At 43.5% G+C, this 18,454-nt stretch overlaps 1 protein-coding gene across 1 annotated transcript; it reads right to left on the bottom strand.

The window, feature by feature from the left end:
- Window positions 1–864: 864 nt before the first annotated feature.
- On the bottom strand, window positions 865–18,008 carry unk (unk zinc finger). Its single transcript, XM_088599533.1, has 16 exons — window positions 17,760–18,008; window positions 15,316–15,525; window positions 14,567–14,743; window positions 13,500–13,630; window positions 13,114–13,249; window positions 12,578–12,695; window positions 11,479–11,563; window positions 10,950–11,092; window positions 10,376–10,543; window positions 9,791–9,856; window positions 8,801–8,975; window positions 7,386–7,487; window positions 6,858–7,043; window positions 5,100–5,275; window positions 4,276–4,533; window positions 865–4,000 (listed from the first exon to the last, which is right to left on the bottom strand). Exons 1-16 carry the CDS (start codon window positions 17,912–17,914, stop codon window positions 3,845–3,847), a joined length of 2,442 nt encoding a protein of 813 aa, XP_088455659.1. The 5' UTR covers window positions 17,915–18,008; the 3' UTR covers window positions 865–3,844.
- Between the last annotated feature and the right edge of the window lie 446 nt (window positions 18,009–18,454).

Genomic DNA, 18,454 nt, shown 5'->3' with positions numbered 1-18,454 from the left:
CATTTGAAGTCAGGCATCATGTCTGAGAAGCTGAGACAAATATTTCTAGTAATTGGTAGGGTTGCGTTTATTTTCAAATTTGCAAATTTAAAAAAAATGGTTGTTAACTCTTAAAGTAGCACCTCAGTAAAGTAGGTCTCAGGTGTGAGTTTTGAAAAAAGTGTGAATGAATTACATTTACAGTATGTTCCCTAATCTATTTGAAAAGATAGTCGGTGAACTTTCTATTGTACAGCCTGGAAATATGATTAAAACTTTACTTAATCAGAAACAATTACAATATTGTGACTGATTAAGTGAAGTGTTAATTATATTTCCAGACTGTACAAAAGGTTTATTTGACTGTATCTGGAAGTCCAATTTAATGTCTAGGATTGGGGTCAAATGGCAGTAAACAAAACTATCTCCACATTCATTTGGAAAGATCCAAAAATGCATTTCAGTCTAACATACATCAAAGATGTACTATACATGGAATGTTTGTTGCAAGCTACAGATCTCTTGTAGGTTTGTGAAAAGCATACAGAAACCTTTTCCTGGTGTTTGTAGCAAAGTGATCTGAGGCTCTCATAAGACAACATGACTGTAAAACCTCTAGCAGAGGACAGACTTTGATCCATTGGCCCCTGGTTTATAGGGTCAGTATGTGCAATTCTACTTTACATCAAAATGCAGAAATGTAGAGTTTTGTAAAAAGAACAATTCACCAGCAGGCTGTTCAAGGGTTCATTTAGCTAGACTGCAAACCATAAGGTGTTTCATCACCTGATAATACAAAGATTCAAACATCACTTGATAATACAAGGATTCAAACATCACTCGATAATACAAGGATTTAAACATCACCCATGACCCAGAAGAAGCTTATTAGCAAAAAATATATTTTATTTTCTTCTACAAAAAAGTCCAAGCATTTCTGAACAAGTTCTGCTCTTGGAGCCCATTTTGTTTCTAGCACTGCTCAGCAAAGAGTTTTCAAACTCCCTGCATAAAGAGGAAATATGTGTGTCTAATGAACATCTGGACAAACACACAGATTAGAAAAAGATCACAGATAAGCATGTACTGTATAAAGGTTTGGGGATAAATAAAAATAGACATAGACTGATAGGTCTTCTTAACAACAGAGTGTTTAGCTAAAGTAAAGTAAAGCAGAGTATCTCATACATAGCTACATAACCTCATGCTCAGTAATGAAAAGAATGCCTCTGGTTCTTCTAGGTTCAAGTGGAGTATCTTGTCTCCTCCAGACAGTGTTAAGGGCACTTCCTACTGATTTTCTGATTTGTGTCTTTCAATAGAAGACGAGCCATCTTGCAAACTGCAGCACAATTGCAGTAAAGAACAAAGACATCTGATTACATGCTTAGTGCACCCTCCTATGACTGATTAAATCAAGTTAAACCTACCGCCAACTACCTGTAAATCCCACTACCCATACCAGATGGCAGCTTTCAGTTATACTGGAGTCAGAAGGCATTGGGTAACAGAAAATGGTCATTTGTGGGGTGGATAAAGTTGTGAAAATCCTAGGCCTGGAGCTACATAGGAAAAAATATGGATTTGGTCTACAAAGTGGAGCTGTAAATAATCAACTGCTGAGGCCAGTCCTAGAACTTGTACATTGATGTGTAAATGTTGGCTGTCTAATGAGAAGACCATTACTATTTTAATTAAATGCACTTTTGCATTTAATTAGAACCAGCAAATTAAGACCTGAGAGCAAAAAGCACGTTTTCAAATGTCCCTTCCTCCTTCGCCATTTTTTAATTAAGTGCTTCTGCATTACATATTCATCCAGGTGCAAATTCCATAGTTGCTTACACCCTTCTCAGAAAACTCACAATTACCAATCAGTGCAGCTTTGCATATGAGCATCACACCATATGGGTGTGACCATATGATTCAAATGGATACTTGAATACTGAGATAGGACAGGATTTTAAAATTACTTATTCAATTGAAATTAACTTTTATATTAAGCTTTATACCTCTTAAATGAGCCCTATTGCTTAATTACCAGCAGATAATTAATGATAAAAAACATTCCTAAAGTATATTTTATGTTTCACTATTTTTCGCAGTTAAAAGGTTATTTACTATAAATACATTTTATAAAAAAAGCAAATGTATAATGCCTCTCAAAAACAGATCTCTAACTTTGCAGATCTGCTCACTCTGTCCTATCCATGGCACAAAAAAGTCAACAATCAGTTACAATTTTGCTGCAATAATTCAGCACCGATTTTCATTTCATTGAATGTGTAAAGGTTAATTTTTAACTTGAATTAAACTTTTAAGTTTAATTTTTTTTTCAGTTTAAAGAAAATTTAAAATCCTATCCTTTTTCAAAACGTCCTGACGAATCAAGTCATACACTCATCCTAGCAAAGGTGGACACATATAACAAGTATAACTAGGACTGAAAGTTACAGCTCTTTTAATTCTAGATCTTGAAGTGTTTACATAGGGCTTAAATGTCCCTATTTTATCTCCCTGTAAAGACCTGTCTACAAAATGACATTCACATACAGGCACATTCACAATCCAGACAGGCAAATCTGCCATACAAAGTAAGCATAAAAACATGTAAGGAGATGTAAATATGCAGATCTGTCTTGAGAGCTACAATCTAGAGGTCAAGTTCAGCTCTGGGCTGCACTGTCAGGAAACGTGCCAGAAGAGAACCTCTGAAACAGTACTGAATGAAATGATTCAAGCATAATGGTTTTAAGTGGAGCTGGTAACAATATCAATTTTCTAAGAGATCCTTCTAAAACTAATTATTCTTAGCCACACAGGAGAGAAGCCTGCTGTCTGCCTCACTCTGTAAAGGCCACAACTCAGACTGGAATGCAGTCTTGTTGCTCTGAGACCTCAGAGATGTTTGTTAGAAATCTGCCACACCTTCAGAAGTCTGGATGGACTACAGTCAGTCTTCACTTCAGCACCCCTGTTGCTGCAGCTGTTGGATGGGCTCCCTAAACTCCTTTCAGTGCTTCACTGTTGCAATGTCACACAAATATATGAATGAATATATGCTATCTGTCTTCTTGAAGCAGGTGGGTTTGAATGTGCCGTTATGGTGTACGTTTGCTGGAATACAGGAATATGCCTGTGCTTTGAACAAGATTCATTCACCCACGCCTTTTCCAGAATAAATGTTCAATTAAAGGGTTCAATTATCCTAACCACTTCAGGCAGAACAAAACTCAGGCAGCCACAAGAATCTGAACAAGAACTATAGATTCCAGTATTGAGGATGGAGGAAGAAAAAAAAGTAATTCTAAAAAACAGTAAAAGTAATCAAATCAATGAGAAATGTCCCTATGGACAAAAGGATGAACACCAACTGATCTCCATAAGTGTGAACTTCAATAAATTCAAACCTTTAAGTTACCAGAAAAAAAATATTTACAAAGTTTTTAACAAGTTCATCTAGAAATCTTGTTCTCATGCTCAGATCTTTTCACAAAATATGAAACATAACAAAATGCAACAATGCATTACACAGAAAAATGATTGACCGAATGGATCCAGATTACTACCAGTTCAATACTGTGGATATGTTAAGATTGAATGATTTTGAGATAAAGCACAATTCTTCTCATGCAATCTCCTTTCAATGAATCTGGTGATATTATGTGTCTGCTTTTAGACCCATTAAAAATTCTGAAAAAAGAATACAAAGACGAAAATGTTTGTTGGTTCTGCAGTGAGAAAGGGAATGCTGGCCGCTGCTTGTGACAGGATGTGCCACTCCACAGCTGGAATCTGCGCCGGTCGGAGTATGACAGGACAGTCACGCTCCGGCCCGGCATGGAGCCGGCCGTCGCAGGAGCAGTCAGGACTGCAGGCTCAGAGTTCGGGGAGGGGCACACACCGGGCATTCCTGAGTGCAGGAGCAAGCCTCACACAATGCCCCATGCTGGCACGGCAATGTCACCCGTCCCCCCTCCTGGCACCGCAGACATTTCATCTTCTGTTGCTGGAATACAGCCTGCAAGGCAAATATAAATACACACTAGGACAGAGGCACCACAATAACCCAGTGTTGTAATCCCAGCTCGGTGCTGTACTGAATAGCGCATGCAGTGTCCTAAAAAAGGTTGGTTCATGATCCATTTATGTTCTAGTACAACAGAACTGAATGAGCTGCTGAATAACATGACACAGCTCATGAACTGTCCAATGATGCCAGCTAGTGTATACTATACAACATGACCACAGCAAAATGTACAGAACATGGCAATGCAGTAATCAGGCTGACATTACCTGCTCCACTCGTTCCAAAGCGCTGAGCAGCTGTGCCTGCAGGCTGTAGAGCGCGGCCAGGGGCAGGCTGTTGAGTCCCGAGTAGCCATGCAGCGCCAGGGGCTCTTGCCCACCTGCTATCCGCCCCAGTTCCTCCTCCAGCTGCTGGGACTGCCGCTCGGCAGCCTCCCTCTGCTCCTGCGCCAGGACCCCCTCCTGTCCCAGTCGAAGGGCTGCTTCCCGAGCCTCCCCCACCTCGCTCTTCCACATCTCACACGCCTGAAGCAGAGGGACAGAGGGACAGAGGGACAGAGGGAAAGAGGGACAGAGGGACAGAGGGACAGAGGGACAGAGGGAGGCAGATGTTGGAACAGGCAGAAAGGCCAGGAGGAAGGGCGTGGCAGAAAAACGTTTGGGGAAAAGTGGAAGGAGTGGAATAATGGAGGCAATTTAAGAAAATTCTCATTTATCTATTATCTAAAAGCATGTGCAATACTTTTGCCCGTTGCAAAGAAACAGGGTAGATGGTGAACACACCAACAGCTGAAACAGAAATGTCATTCTTGCAGCTTCTTTTAAGAAGACTTATTGGAGCTCTTCAGCAATGCAGAAGTATGTAACCCTGCACTAGCAAGACTGTAAAAACATTAGTGAGTCACATCAGGAGGTTACGCCACATCAGAAGCATGTGTGTCTGAAAGTTGACTTCCCTTCTGAAGGACAGAAGAAGGCAAAAAGAAACTGAACTGCAAGATGATTGAAAATAATGCAGCACTCGGGGAGATACCCTTTGATTCAAGTGAAGCAGCATGCCCACACTTCCACACTGGAAAGTCGGTGCCTACCTGGGTGGCCTGCCTCCATGATTCCTGCCACTGTTTGAGGGCACCATGGGCCTCGTCCAGCTCATGCCGCAGGCGGGCCAGCTCTCCCCCTCCCGAAAGCAAGGCTGGGGGGGTGCCAGGCGAGCCCTGCCCTGGTGGGAAGTGCTCCCAGATACTGCTGCTCATCCCATTCAGCCCTGCAGGGAGAGCGACATCCTGAGTGGGTTGCTGCTTCACTGCGAGTGTGGGGATGACAACAACCAGAGCAGGCCCCTCTCACTCACACAAGCAATGGACCTCTAGGCCAGTCAACAAAATAATCCTAACTGAACTGTCCAGGAGACACAACAATGTTAGTAGTTCCCTTAATCAGTTTCTCTGAAAGATTTATTCTCATGTTTATGATGATAAAAAAATGGATTCCATCAGATTAAACTATACACCCTGTTTTTATGCTGTACACCGTGCCTGCATAAAAATATTTCTAAAATGTTAAAGATGTGAACCACATTTCTTCAAAAAGCATGGTCTGAAGACACGGAAACTAAGAAGCATTTGGACCCGCAAAAAAGAAGACTGTTGTTGCACACTGTTACATACTGGGTGCATGGGCTACCCAGATATTTAGTTGAAGCTGATATCACTTGTTTTTCAAGAAATGTCTGATTGAGGGCCTCAGGTCAATGGATCAGGCAGTTTATCTATAGCCTGTGTGGATATTTTTACAACCAAAGTTCAGGAAATCAAAAAACACCTCTTGGCACCTCAAAACGGTCCATGGATTATCCAGACACTGAATTAATTTAACTTTTTTAAGACCCTTATAATGAATTAATATGGACCTAATATGGAAAATGAGCACAATGGAGCAGTTAAATTTATAAAATCACTGAAAACATAGAGAACACAGAACTTGCACAACAGCAGGGAGTATTAACATCAGTCCTATCCACAAGAGAGAAAATTATCATGAACGCAAATCCTGATCCTACTGGGCCAAGTTAGCACACCTAAGTGAATCCTGTTGTTATCAATTGGTCTCAGTTATCCATCCATTTTTAATACCCACTTAGACCAATACACTTTGTGGTGAGCTGGAGCCCAGATTGACAGGCAACAGCCACAGGACCAACCCTGGACAGGGCGTCAGGCCATCACAGACCAAACACACGTGCAAATGCAGACAGAGAATAATTTAGAAATCAGTGGATTAAAAGGAAACCCACACGGCCATGTGGAGTACATGGAACTGCAAATAAAAACCCAGGACTCATGAGCTGTGAATGGGTCAGTGCTAACAACCATGTCACCATGCCTCCCAGGACTCAGTTTGGCATGTTTTTTTAGAAAAAATTAGACACAAATGCTCCTGACACATGTGAAAACAATATCAGATGCATGCTTAGGAATTGGAACCAATACCATTTGTTAAATTTGTAATGTCTCATTATATAAATGCATTTTTACTGTCACTCTGTATGTACTTTATTGCCCCAAAGTCCACAATTTTAATACATGTTTGCTTAGCACACGCTCTTATTCATTTTACACTTTTAAATGGCAAAAGTTTAAAAAATCTTATTATTTTGTATAATAATATTATTTTGTCAATAAACTATTTCATAACAGTTCAGAATTAGCCTGAAGTTGTTGTCTTCTAGGGAAGTGTGTAAGCATCCTGTTTTCCCCGACTACCCTTTAATGATGGCAGGAATTCACCACAGTGGGGTGCAGGCCAATCGATCCAATCACACCTCTGCATCTGAACAGAACACTTACCCAGAGAGCTGTGTGACGCTCCCAGGAAGGTGCTCTCTGATTGGCCTGGCTGTGGGAGGTGGGAAGACAGGAAGTGGGAAGAAAGCGCTCCGATTGGTGGTGATGGAGAGGTGGAGTGGAAAGAGGCAGAGCTGCTGAGGGAGCCCGGTATGTTGACCGGCGCTGAGCTCTGCAGCAGGCTGCCTCCTGCAGGACAGAAATGGCAGAATGTGTTACTCAGGAATCGGAAAAGATAGAAAAAAGGCTGCAGCGATTATACTGAATATAGTTTACAACAATGTCTACAGTAGATTATCTGTTCCTTGTCCTAGTTCCCCTACACTCTTTTAATAACTGATACAGTTAACAGCTTTAGAAATCTTCATAAAAATTGATTTTGCATGGCTTTCTTTATACAAATATTTTGAAATTGGGTCTAATAAAAAACATTTGGAAAGAAAAACTGATTCACAAACTGATAAGCGCCTATTAGGAGGCCGGCCACAGAGCGAAGATGAATATTACAAATTCCCCAGGATGCAACCTTACCGAGCATGATGCCTGCGCTTGGCACTGCAGTACCGCTGTCCAGGCTCTTCTCCAGTGCTGCCATGCCAAAGTCATTCAGGTCCAGGTCATCCAGAGCTGACTCTGCAACAGGAAGAGGACATACCTTACACCCTTAGGAAAGCACTGCTTTTTAGACATCAGCAGTTTTCCAAATTTTTACTGCCAAGTGTTCTGTGAATTTATGGTCAATTTTCCTAATGAAGTTACGAGGGTTTGCTTGATAAGGAAGCTTTCCTTGGCTCTGACGCACATAGCTTTTAATGAAATGTTGAAATCTATTGCCACCTCAATTGATGTATCCTACAAAAGAAGCAGCTTCATGGGAGAGCAAGAAACATTGGGAGAATAAAACATACAGTAGAACACATGGGGAATTTTACAAAATCCTCTTAACAGTTCAGAGCATCATCATAAAATAAGGACTACATTTCAGTTATTTTACAAAGCGTGACATAAAAAAACAACATCTGGACACTACAGTTATAAAGTAAACTACAGCTAGTTAGCAAACTGAACAAGCAATACAATATTTGAGTGTAGCAGGCAGGTCTATTAAGGTACTGTAATAGCAGCCGAATTACAGTAGAGGCCGCCAAAAGGCCTCTTACAGTTGTAGTTCGGCACACAGTGCGATCATTTTTAAATTACTGAAGGGTTAATGTCCACATTTTGGCAAGGATATAATTAATTGTGCATTGTGTGAATTGCGTTCTATAAAGGGCTAGCACAGTATTAATTCTGGCTGGGTTGTGATGGCTGGCTTAATAAGCAATCAAGGCACACTGATAGAGCTAATGCATATAGAAAGAAAGGGATTCTATGGAGTCTTTCAAATACGATTACTCTGCAATAAAGTCTCCTGCACCTCACCTGTCTACCATTGTGAGCTTTTGGGTGAACAGGACCACCCAAGTCGGCACTCCTCTATTTGTGTAGTTCAGTCACAATCCACTAATTGAGGAGTGAATCTTTCACATGGTAAGCATGAAACGGCTTTCTTTTTGTTCAGTTGGTGAATAAAGTTAGACCAGTCTGCAACAGCTTAGCAAAGTAGTATGATGCAGGAACTTCTAAAGGAAAAAGTTTTGTTTCGCTCATCTTAGTTTAGTTTTAATCTTTTAAAGTAATGCCTGCCTAGCTGTATATAGGAGTTAAATCAATAAGTGGATCTGAGAATGAAATGAAAGCTTGAAGCAGCGTGACAAACCTCACTGTAACACCTGAAATATGGCGATGATGAAGGGAAAATTGGGGGAGTGGAAACAGCAAAACCCAAACCAGACACCCCACACCCTGCCTCTCCTCCTGCTCTCTGCCCCCAGGACAAGCTTGCTGTAGTCAGGTTCATGCCCACCCTATCAAACATGCTCCTCCCATGAGAACGTGCTGCTCACCCACGACCGACTCCACAGTATCGCTGGTGGGGTAGAAGGGCAAGGCATTGGCGTTCATGCCTGAGGAGATGCCTGGGGGAGCGGGGCTGGGCGGGGTGGTGGCCAGACTGGACGTCATGCTGGAGGAGATACTAGAAGTGAGGGGGCTGCCCACAGGGAGGAGCCCCATGAAGTCCTGGGTAGGGAGAGAGACAACACACATTACTACAGTATGCTCTTTCTCATACTTGACATTGAACCATGTTGTGTTCAAACACAACTGTCCACTTCAACTACAGTGGAAAGGCAGGGCTGTGCTGTGCTTAAAGAAAAAGGAAGAGGCTTTGATCTGAAACACTGATCCCACATTCTACTGCCGTCTTCTAGCATGGAATATGGTTAGGCCAATTTGTTGGAAACCAATTTAATAACCAGTGAAAAACAACAAATGACATTTTCCTGTGTCAAATAGTGTAAGAGTACATCTCTGGTTTGGAGCCAGTTTGTCCAAACCTCGTAAAGGGTGCTCTTAGTGCTCAGTTCTTGAAGAGCAAGTTAAAACTGGCCAACCCAAGTTGCTTCTGTTGCACTGACAGGGGCGCCTTGTGAGACAATTATTAAATCACTCTCCTCATTTCCCTGTCTTATAGGTGATGGGTTCAGAGTTGTCTAGGAAAATGATCTTGAATGTTCAGCTTTAAACTGCCTTGAGGATCTGTAAGATCTCTACAGCTTTTACAGTGCTCCTGTTCATGTGTACTTGACCCACTCACCACAACTACTGTAAATTAGCTGAAGACTAAGAACACTGAATGATGGGAATGAATCCACACCAGGATGCACTAGACAGCAACAATTTAATCTACCGACTTGGTATATTACAGTACTTAGAACAGCTAACTAGGAAACAGCATCATTCTGCCTTTGAAACTGTTTCACTCAAGACAAATGCATGAATTTAGCTGTAGGTGAAGGCGAACACCAGGAAAAGAGAGAGAGGGTGATCAGTACCTGTTTGCCTTGTGCCTGTATTGACTCCCTGCTGCGCTGTTCCAGCAAATGAGGTTTCTGCTTTGCCTGCAGGGAAACACATGAGACACTGCCAGAGCAACCCGGATGACTGAGGACATTTCAAAAACTAAGGAAAGGCATATAACTACCTGTGTAGCTTTGATACTTTTCTAGTTTGGAATTCTTATCGAATGCTCTTTAAATCTTCTATAGTAGACTCTGCTTACAACAATACTGCAGTGCTAAAATATAAAGAGCTAGAATTGCAAGGCTCTTCAGCTTTGCACAGTAAATCCTAGGTGTTTTTTACACTTAGTAATTTAGTAATAAATATACTAAGAGGCATTAAACAAATTCAACAAATGAGTACTAGAAGTAATAACACTGGTTATTAATGCCACTTAGTATACAAAATCCCTTTCACTTCTTCCTTGAGGTAGTCAATTACTAAACTCATGTTTCTGCATGCTGCCAGTTTATCTTGGAGCAACAGTTCACTGGAATGCCATAAATAAATAAGCATAAATAGTATAATAAATAAGTTTGGGGATTGCAAGCATTTTTTACACATCAGTCTTTTCTGACCTGGTCTTCGCGCTCGAACCCTGGTGCTCTGCCATATCCGCTGCCCATCCAGCAGGACAGAGGGGCCTCCAGGCTACTAGACTCCGGGTACAGCACTCTTCCCAGCATACTGTGCTCTGAGGCAGAAAGTACAGAGGAGCTCATGGTGCCACAGCTACTGGATAGGACCTGAAAGAAAAAATCCAACAGGCTTTCATCTCCACGGGCCCTACAGCACACGTTTCACATTTTTCAAGATGCCTCTCATTCAATCAAAGCAGTCTCAAATCAGATCTGAAACACCTATCTCTATATTACATTCAGTGGACAAAAGGAAACAGTATCTGCAGAAAACAAGGACATCCCTTTTCCTAAAGAAGCACAAGTACTGAGTCTGAAGTGTGAAAGTGGACTAGTAGCTTTTTACATGTTAAGTATTTATAATTATATCAAATGTCTTCCAAAGGCTGTGTGGAACTAGATTCAGACTATATTCACACAATGAACAGCCTGCGAATGTGTTCTCCTCAGGACACTGCCATCTTATCCCCAACAGCCAGTGTGAACACCACAATGACAAAGTGACAGCTCTTACAGCGTGGAGCTCTGTGCTGTGGGCGCTGCTGGGACTGCCCGGGCCTGACTCCTCCACTGCCCCAGTGGGGAAGAGGGGCACAGAGCCCGGCATGGAGCTGGGCGATGGGCAAGACAGCTGGGCCTCCTCGCTGCAGCTAGGCTCTGTGGGATACACCAGCACAGCAGTTCTCAACAGCAACAAAGTTATGCAACAGCAGCAGTTCTGACTGACAAATATCTTGGAAACATTATAATTAATGCAGAGTTTCTAAAAACATGGACAACAGAAAAAGAATATAAAATTAAATTTAGAGAACAGCTCAATCGAGGTTTTCAAAAGCCAGATCAAAAGCATGGAGTTCAGATGGAACGAACTGCAGAGGAAACAACGTCCCGAGTCCCGGGAATGTGGAGCCCAGCATTATGTTACGGGACTCGGGTCTGCATCCCAGCGACAAGCTGAAACCAGAGTGATGGTAGTTCATGGAGCTACAACTCTGCAAACTGTAACATGTGGCAGTGGGGGAAGAGGGCAGAGAACCACCTACGGTCAACATGGGCAAAGGCACAGAAGGGCCCACGAGGACAGCTGCCAGACTGCTGGATGTCGTTGCACTTAGTGGACTTGTAGATCTGTGGAGAGACAAGACTGTTATCCCCTCCTCGGCAAGGACACTGCTGCTGCAGCTGGGACGTCACAATCATCACCACTGCACTTGCCCTGTGTCAAAATACTTGATTGTCTGAATTCACTAAAACATTTAAAATTGCATTACAAAAATATACAAAAGAAAACATTCTCACAAATGGTGACCTGAGTGTTTTATCAACGTTGCCGGTAGTTTAATTATGTTACAAAGATGGAGTACCTGATCAGAATAAATACGTTATATTAATTTGTCATGCTGTTCCATTACGAAACAAAATTTTATGTTGCAAGAAGATACCAAACCCAATGGCACTTGCATGAAAATGTGAATCTGTCTTCAGTTAGTTTAATGGAACGACTTTGAAAAAAAAACAAGTTTCAATATCAATTCACGTCCCTGAGAGTTCTTGTGTTCCCATCTGCATGGAAAAACCAGGTTAGTCCGATGTGATGTGAAAAAGAGATCCATATTACTTGGTCATTAAATTCCCCATGACACTGTCTGCAAGAGCAGTGCCGTTAACCACAGTGTCTTGCCTAAATTCCCATGTGGGTTTGCGCAACCTGGTTTTCATGTAATTCCCCCTTGAAAAATCTCTCACTTCTCCACCTGATCGGCTGCATAATGGGGCTGGTGGGTACTGTACTTCAGTGGTAGATGAAGTGGTTCCACTCCGACATGTAAGGCATTTTGAGATCCTCTGGGATAAAAAGCACTACACAACCGCAAAAGGAATCTTTAGGGACAGACGAACAGATTGGACTAAAGAGAGGACTCCCAACTTAACACAAAGACGTGTAAGTACATATAACACACACATATGCGTGTATGTAAATGTTTTGCATTTTCTTCAGTGGTAGCCCCGATAAGTCACGCCTGACAAAGGCCCCAGCCACATGAATAAACAGGAAGTGGGAGGGAAACCACAGCTGCTGTGGGTGTCTCTGGGGCTGCCCTCCCTCCCGTGATGCCCCCTGTCCAGATGGCATGCCGTTACCTCGGGGTGGAACTGCTGCTCGGTGCGCGTGTGGCAGTACTGGCAGCCGTCGCCGCTCTCGCACTTGCTGGGGTCGCCCCACTCGTCACTGTGCTTCACAGAAGGGCAGGGCAAGGACCTGGGAGAAAACAAAGAGCTCTCTCAGCACTCTGAAACACACCACGACACCAGCACAATTACCACCGCAGGCACTCATGGCTTGATTTTTATCCTTCTTAGTCAGGGAAGCCAGTGGGTATAGCAGTCTATTCCAGAATAAACCCTTCTTATGTGCAGGCCTGGGGTCTGCCAGCTCAGTCTTACACAATCACAGTACTGCAGGTTTAACAAGAGAGATAGCAGGAAATTAATGAGTGAGTAAAGGCACGCTAAATACACTCTATTAGTCTACATGAGTTAACAAACACACTGCCATTCAGTCATTAGGAGCTCAGCAGGAGCTGGAGCTGGAGACACTGTGGCTGTCTGGTAGCCTGGCTGCAGATCTTGCGATACACAGGGCTAGAGAGTTCTGAAAGGACCCCCCTGTGCAGTACCTGTACTTGTGCTTGCGGGGACTGCGGCGGCGGTCCTTGCTGTTGTGGTAGTAGGGGCAGGCGTAACCTTGGCGACAGAGGCGGGGGGGCTTCTTGCACAGCTCCGTCTTGTAATGGGAGAGGACGTAGGTGTTCTCTGTGGAGAAAGACAACCTGTCTGCCCCTTTGTTATAACACTGCTTCGAAACTCTCTGCAGTTTAGATTTCTAATATGAGGCAATTATGGACACAAAGATAGTTCTTATCTAGTAGCTTTGACAGTAAGAAGTGATCAGAAATATAACCTAGACGGTCATGACGGACTATAATGGTTTTTATGCCTGAACTTAGGTGCCAGGCACAGCTCTTCTGGGCTCCTCAACTTTTCCAGTTGGCAGCAGTCTTACCCTGCCACCGAGGCTCCTCGCTCAGGATCTTCTCGATGAGGGCGTAACTGGTAGCGATGCCAGGCTGTCCCTCCCCGCCCCCTTCAGAGGTGCCCTGCCCGTTCTGCACTGCCTCCATAGCTTGCAGCTCTCTGAGGGAACAACAAGAGAACGAGTAGCAGCATGGGAAAGAGCAGAGACAGAAGGTCGTTCAGCCCTATTCATCTGTTCCAGAACCTCACATGGCCTTTTCTGGGAGGCTACTAAGGGTATAAGTTCCAGCAATATGCCTCAACACACTGTCTAAAGTACTGTGTTCACTTTTCAGTCCCTAAATGGACCTGCACTCTGAACACAAGAGTCCCTGCAGTCTAGGTGATTGTGGACACGATGGCTAACCAAGATTTTGACAGCTTGTGCTCACTAAAGCCCAGTAAGTCCATAAAGATAGCAGGTACTATTCCTAGGTGCATCCAGCTGCCAATTAAATTCAAGTGTTCTGAAGGGAGCACGCATAATAAAAAAGAGCCAGCACAACCTGGAAAAGCTGGAGAGGTTCTGCGTAAAAGAGATGCCAAGAGATAAGCCCTTCTGTGCTTTAGCTATTTAATTTTGTATAACTTTCAGTCTAAATGTCTTCACGTACAGCACTGATACTATAATTTAAAGAAACTCTGGTCCACGAGGACTGCAAGGTATGTTTTTTTTTTTAAAGATTTGCAATCTAAATGATCTCTACATCATTTAAGTTTAATGGATCAAAAATCTTTCTACAAGAAATTATTGACATCATGGTTACCTATGAAACCAGTTGGACTGGCGGTCTCCAGATCTGAGGCTGAAAACCTCCGATTTACAATCCTAATTTAGTTTCTGTGTTTTTATGTTATAATCCTATTTGGGGCAGTTAAGAGATGCTGAAACTTGACATGGACAAAAGTTTTATACTGGTGTGCACACACAAGGCTTTTTGTCTATGGCTATAGGGGGGTGCTGAATGTGTGAAAGAGTAAGGGTCCAGTGTGACACTGAATCTGGCAGTGAAGTTTCAGAGCTGCACGCAGTGCTGGATCTGCTGTACGCTGTACCTGATATCATAGACAGGAGTGCGCAGGTCCTGCGGCCCGTGAGCGAAGGCACAGTGGGGGCCGTTCTTGCTGCAGTGACCCTTGGCGTCGGTCTCGTGGATGCAGGTGCCAGTCTTGTAGTAGCGCAGGTGGTAGCGCCTCTCCGTGTCGCCCGCTGTGCGGTGCAGGAAGGGGCAACTAAGACCCAAGGGAGAGCAGGAACATAAATCCTGTTTATTGTTTTAAATACATGACTTTCTATATTCAGTTCATAAAAAAAAAACATTTTTCCAAACATGCAATCTTCTGCAGCTATATAAACAACCAATTTAGCAAGGGGGAATGTTTCTACGCAGCACAAGTTTCAGAGAACAGTGCTGACTTGTGGCATTTCTGAGCCAAGCGTGAGGGTCACTTAAGTCTTTCCTCTTTGGGATTTACACCAATCATCATCTGGGATGATAACAACTGATGATTCTTAACTTAAGAACAGAAATACTGCATGGATGAACCCGCTCCTAAGTCCCCTCCCACTGAAACACCAAGACTAGAGGCAAATTTGCTGCATCCAGATTCTAAAAAAATGTGTCTCCAGGGGCTAAGCAGCTTGAAACTGATTGCGCTGCACTGATCACTTAAGACACGTTTAACGGCTCCTCCTGACGGGAGCACTAAAGACAAAACTCACAGGCGTGCTACTCAACTCGACATGAGGACCTCATGCACGAGAGAACGTGAGAATCTGAGCCCACAGCCGCACGGAGACTTACTCGTCCCCCTCGGGGCAGGTCCCCGAGCTCTCCTCGTACTTGGTGCAGTAGATGTCGGGGCTGTAGCTGAAGGTGCCGTCGCGGCGGCGCACCGGCCGGCGCCGGCGCTGGTTGACAAAGTGCCAGTTGAAGCAGGTGAAGGGCCGGTGCTGAGAGCACTTGTGCTGCACAAACAGGGGGCACTGCTCTGTCCGAAACTCCTTCAGGTACCTGAGAGAGAGGGACAGAGGGGTGGACAGAGTGGGACAGGCAGAGAAGGGGAGAAATAGCAAGGAGGGCAAAGATGGGAGGAGGGAAACGGCAACAGCAATGTGCCCGTGAAATCAGGATCTAGAAGTTCAGTGGTGCACACACAAAACTTGTTTGGACAAATTCAAGCTGGATTATTGCAATGCAGTTATCCAGTACAGTGAAGTGGGGGAGCCAGAGTCTATCCTGGCAAGCAACGGGCACAAGGCAGGATACACCCTGGACAGGATGCCAGTCCATCACAGGACAGACACTCACATCAGGGCCAATTTTACCTGAAGGCAGTTAAACTACCAGTATGTCTAGTGTATCCAAATGTGCTTAAAATGTTGATGCATGTTCAGAATTCAGATTCTTGAGTTTTTAAGGCCTATAATATTTGAACATCTATTAGCATCTATTTTGTGTTTTTTGCATTGGCTCCCTATGGATTTCAGAATATGATTCCTAAATGTTGCTGCTCCCCTTTAAGGGTATGAATACTGTAGTCTGGCTACTGACTGCATTGGTGAACTGCTCTATTTTATGATCCAGCTTTTAAATCTTGAATTTACTGTAATGTTATGTGTTTATATCTCTTTTAAATGTTGAATTGCCCTGCACTTTAAAATGATGTTCCAAGAAAGACTTTATATATAATAATGTTTTTTTATTGTTGTTATCATTATACTGTGTTTATTTAACTATATAATTCGGCAGGACAATTTTACAAAATATCAGCATTTCCATCGATACTGGAAACTAACTAAAGACAATCTTTTTTGGAAAGGACGATATTTTTTTTAAAAGAGCTGTAGAAATGGCATCAATACATATTTAGCATGGAGACACAAAAACATAATCACACCTGATAATATAGACGATTACAGTAATCAAGTATTAACAAAGACGCTAGCAATAGTAGCTCAAAATCAAATCAAGCCACAAACACGGCTCTGCATTTGAGCCCTTTTGAAATTAATGCCACTGTGTTAGACCAGACCACGTACAAAAACGCGTACAAACTTCTCTCCAGTGGCACAGTAAGTGAGGCATAGGTCTTCTTTTTTTGAAAAGAAAATGCCACGATGGATACAAACGTCGAGCCGAAACTGATACCTTCGCTCAAAAGGCCTGCTTCGGTAAGGTGCCACCTTAAGCAAAATCACCTCTCTGGGTTCAGGTCAGGCTGTGAAACCCGGATGCACCCTGGTAGCCCGGGGCTCTCGCGACTGATATGGGCAAGCGGGAAGAGGGAGGGGGCGCGCGCGCACCTGTACCCAGGTGTGAGCGTGCCGCAGGAACTGGTCACCCGGCTGTAACAAACTAATACTAACACCTGAAGAAGGCCCCACGGCCGAAACGTTGTGTTTTTTTCTTTTTTTCAGCATGGAATAAACCTATTACTTGTTCCTTAATACTAACTAATACGATGGAAGCCATCTCCACAAGTTAAAGAAAATCAGAGACGTTAAATACGGAGCATGATGAAAGTGCTTTGATTGCTTTACCCGGAGATTGGGGTACAAGAGAATGAAACTAAATTCCTATATATACCCTTAAGTGTGAACATCATTTCTTCTGAAATATTTAACATTTCCTCTCGTATAAGGCACGTCGAGAGAAAACAAAACAAACTTCAAATAATGGGCACCAAAAAACTAACTATAAGTGATTACGGGTGTACAGGTGTACAGAACTATGTTGTATCTTTGGGCTTGAAAAAAAAGCAGCATTTTACATAAAGACTCAGTATTATTATGCTATATATTATAGGTAATTCACGGTAAACGTTTTATTGTAATAAGCATACGCTTGTTTTAAATCAATACATTTCTGCAACTGCTCCCACTAAAGAATACCGATTAAAAACAGAATAGCACCGAAACAAATCGGCAAATATGTTAGCGGTGTTGACTAGGTATAAGCACAACCTTCAGCTAAAAAAGACCTAGACGGGCACAAAGATTACAACAATGTCGAATTCAAGGAAGACGACTTGATGAGATTCGTTTTAAGATCGTTTCCCCGCCCATTCCCGAACCACACCGGCTGGAACTGGTACCTCCGGGAACTCAGAACAAATCGGTTCTAGTCGGGTTCGGTCCGGACCGGTTCGAACCGGATAGAACCGCCCGCGCGAGCCCTCCCACCCCGCGCCACGTCAGGTGCGAGAGGCCTGCGCGTGTCCGTGCACGTGAGGGTGTGTTACGTACGTGTAGTGCTGCGGTTTCTCGGGTTGTGCGTGCAGCACGCTGGCGGGAGACGCCGAGCCTGCGGCTGCAGAGGAGGCGGAGGTCGTGGGTGCGGCGGATCCAGCTGCGGCGATAGCCCCCGAGGAGGAGCTCGCTGGCGCGGGGCCTTTCGACATATTCCCTTCTCTCTCAGCGCCACTCTTCCTTTATTATTGTTGTCTACACGTCGAGGTCCGCATTCTTACTCGAAGTGCGCTTGCGCCTGGCACGGGGAACGGGAAACAGACCGGGGGGCTACCGCTGGGGACCTTGGGAGATGTAGTGTCCGGGTCCAAGCGTTCGCTCGTATGGACTACAGGAAGAATATTTGTTAATAACTGAAATCAATCGATAAAAAAAACGAAGGCTGCTTTAATTTAGTGCGCGACTATTGCATTTTACAACTGTATATGTTTGGTAATATCTAAATCAGGCTTTATTTTACTGTATTTATACAGCGGGAATGTCTGAGAAGGAAAACGTAATGTTTTTTAAGCTGTTTTAGCTGTTTGTTACTCCTGTACACGTATTGAAAACATCTTCCCCTCACCTCACGATGTTGAGACATACACAGCCAAACTAAACCCACCTTATTTTAGCAGTCAGCAGACAGTCGCTCCCCCCAAGTTAACGTTTTAACATCTGTAAAGTAATTCTCAAGACCTCTATTAGTTCTA

Source organism: Lepisosteus platostomus, chromosome 11 (assembly GCF_059453375.1).
Source record: "Lepisosteus platostomus isolate fLepPlt1 chromosome 11, fLepPlt1.hap1, whole genome shotgun sequence".
NCBI classification, from domain to species: Eukaryota; Metazoa; Chordata; class Actinopteri; order Semionotiformes; family Lepisosteidae; genus Lepisosteus; species Lepisosteus platostomus.
Note: the sequence above shows the minus strand (reverse complement) of the source record. Positions and strands in the feature narration are given on the sequence as shown.

What these genes read in the sequence shown, in the direction of transcription:
- unk (XM_088599533.1), bottom strand. Translation starts at nt 17,914, where the DNA reads ATGTCGAAAGGCCCCGCGCCAGCGAGCTCCTCCTCGGGGGCTATCGCC. An exon ending in TGCCTTTGCCCATGTTGACC is followed by an intron (nt 11,093 to 11,478) that starts GTAGGTGGTTCT and finishes TGTATCCCACAG; the next exon opens with AGCCTAGCTGCAGCGAGGAG. An exon ending in CTTTGGAACGAGTGGAGCAG is followed by an intron (nt 4,001 to 4,275) that starts GTAATGTCAGCC and finishes TTTGCCTTGCAG; the next exon opens with GCTGTATTCCAGCAACAGAA.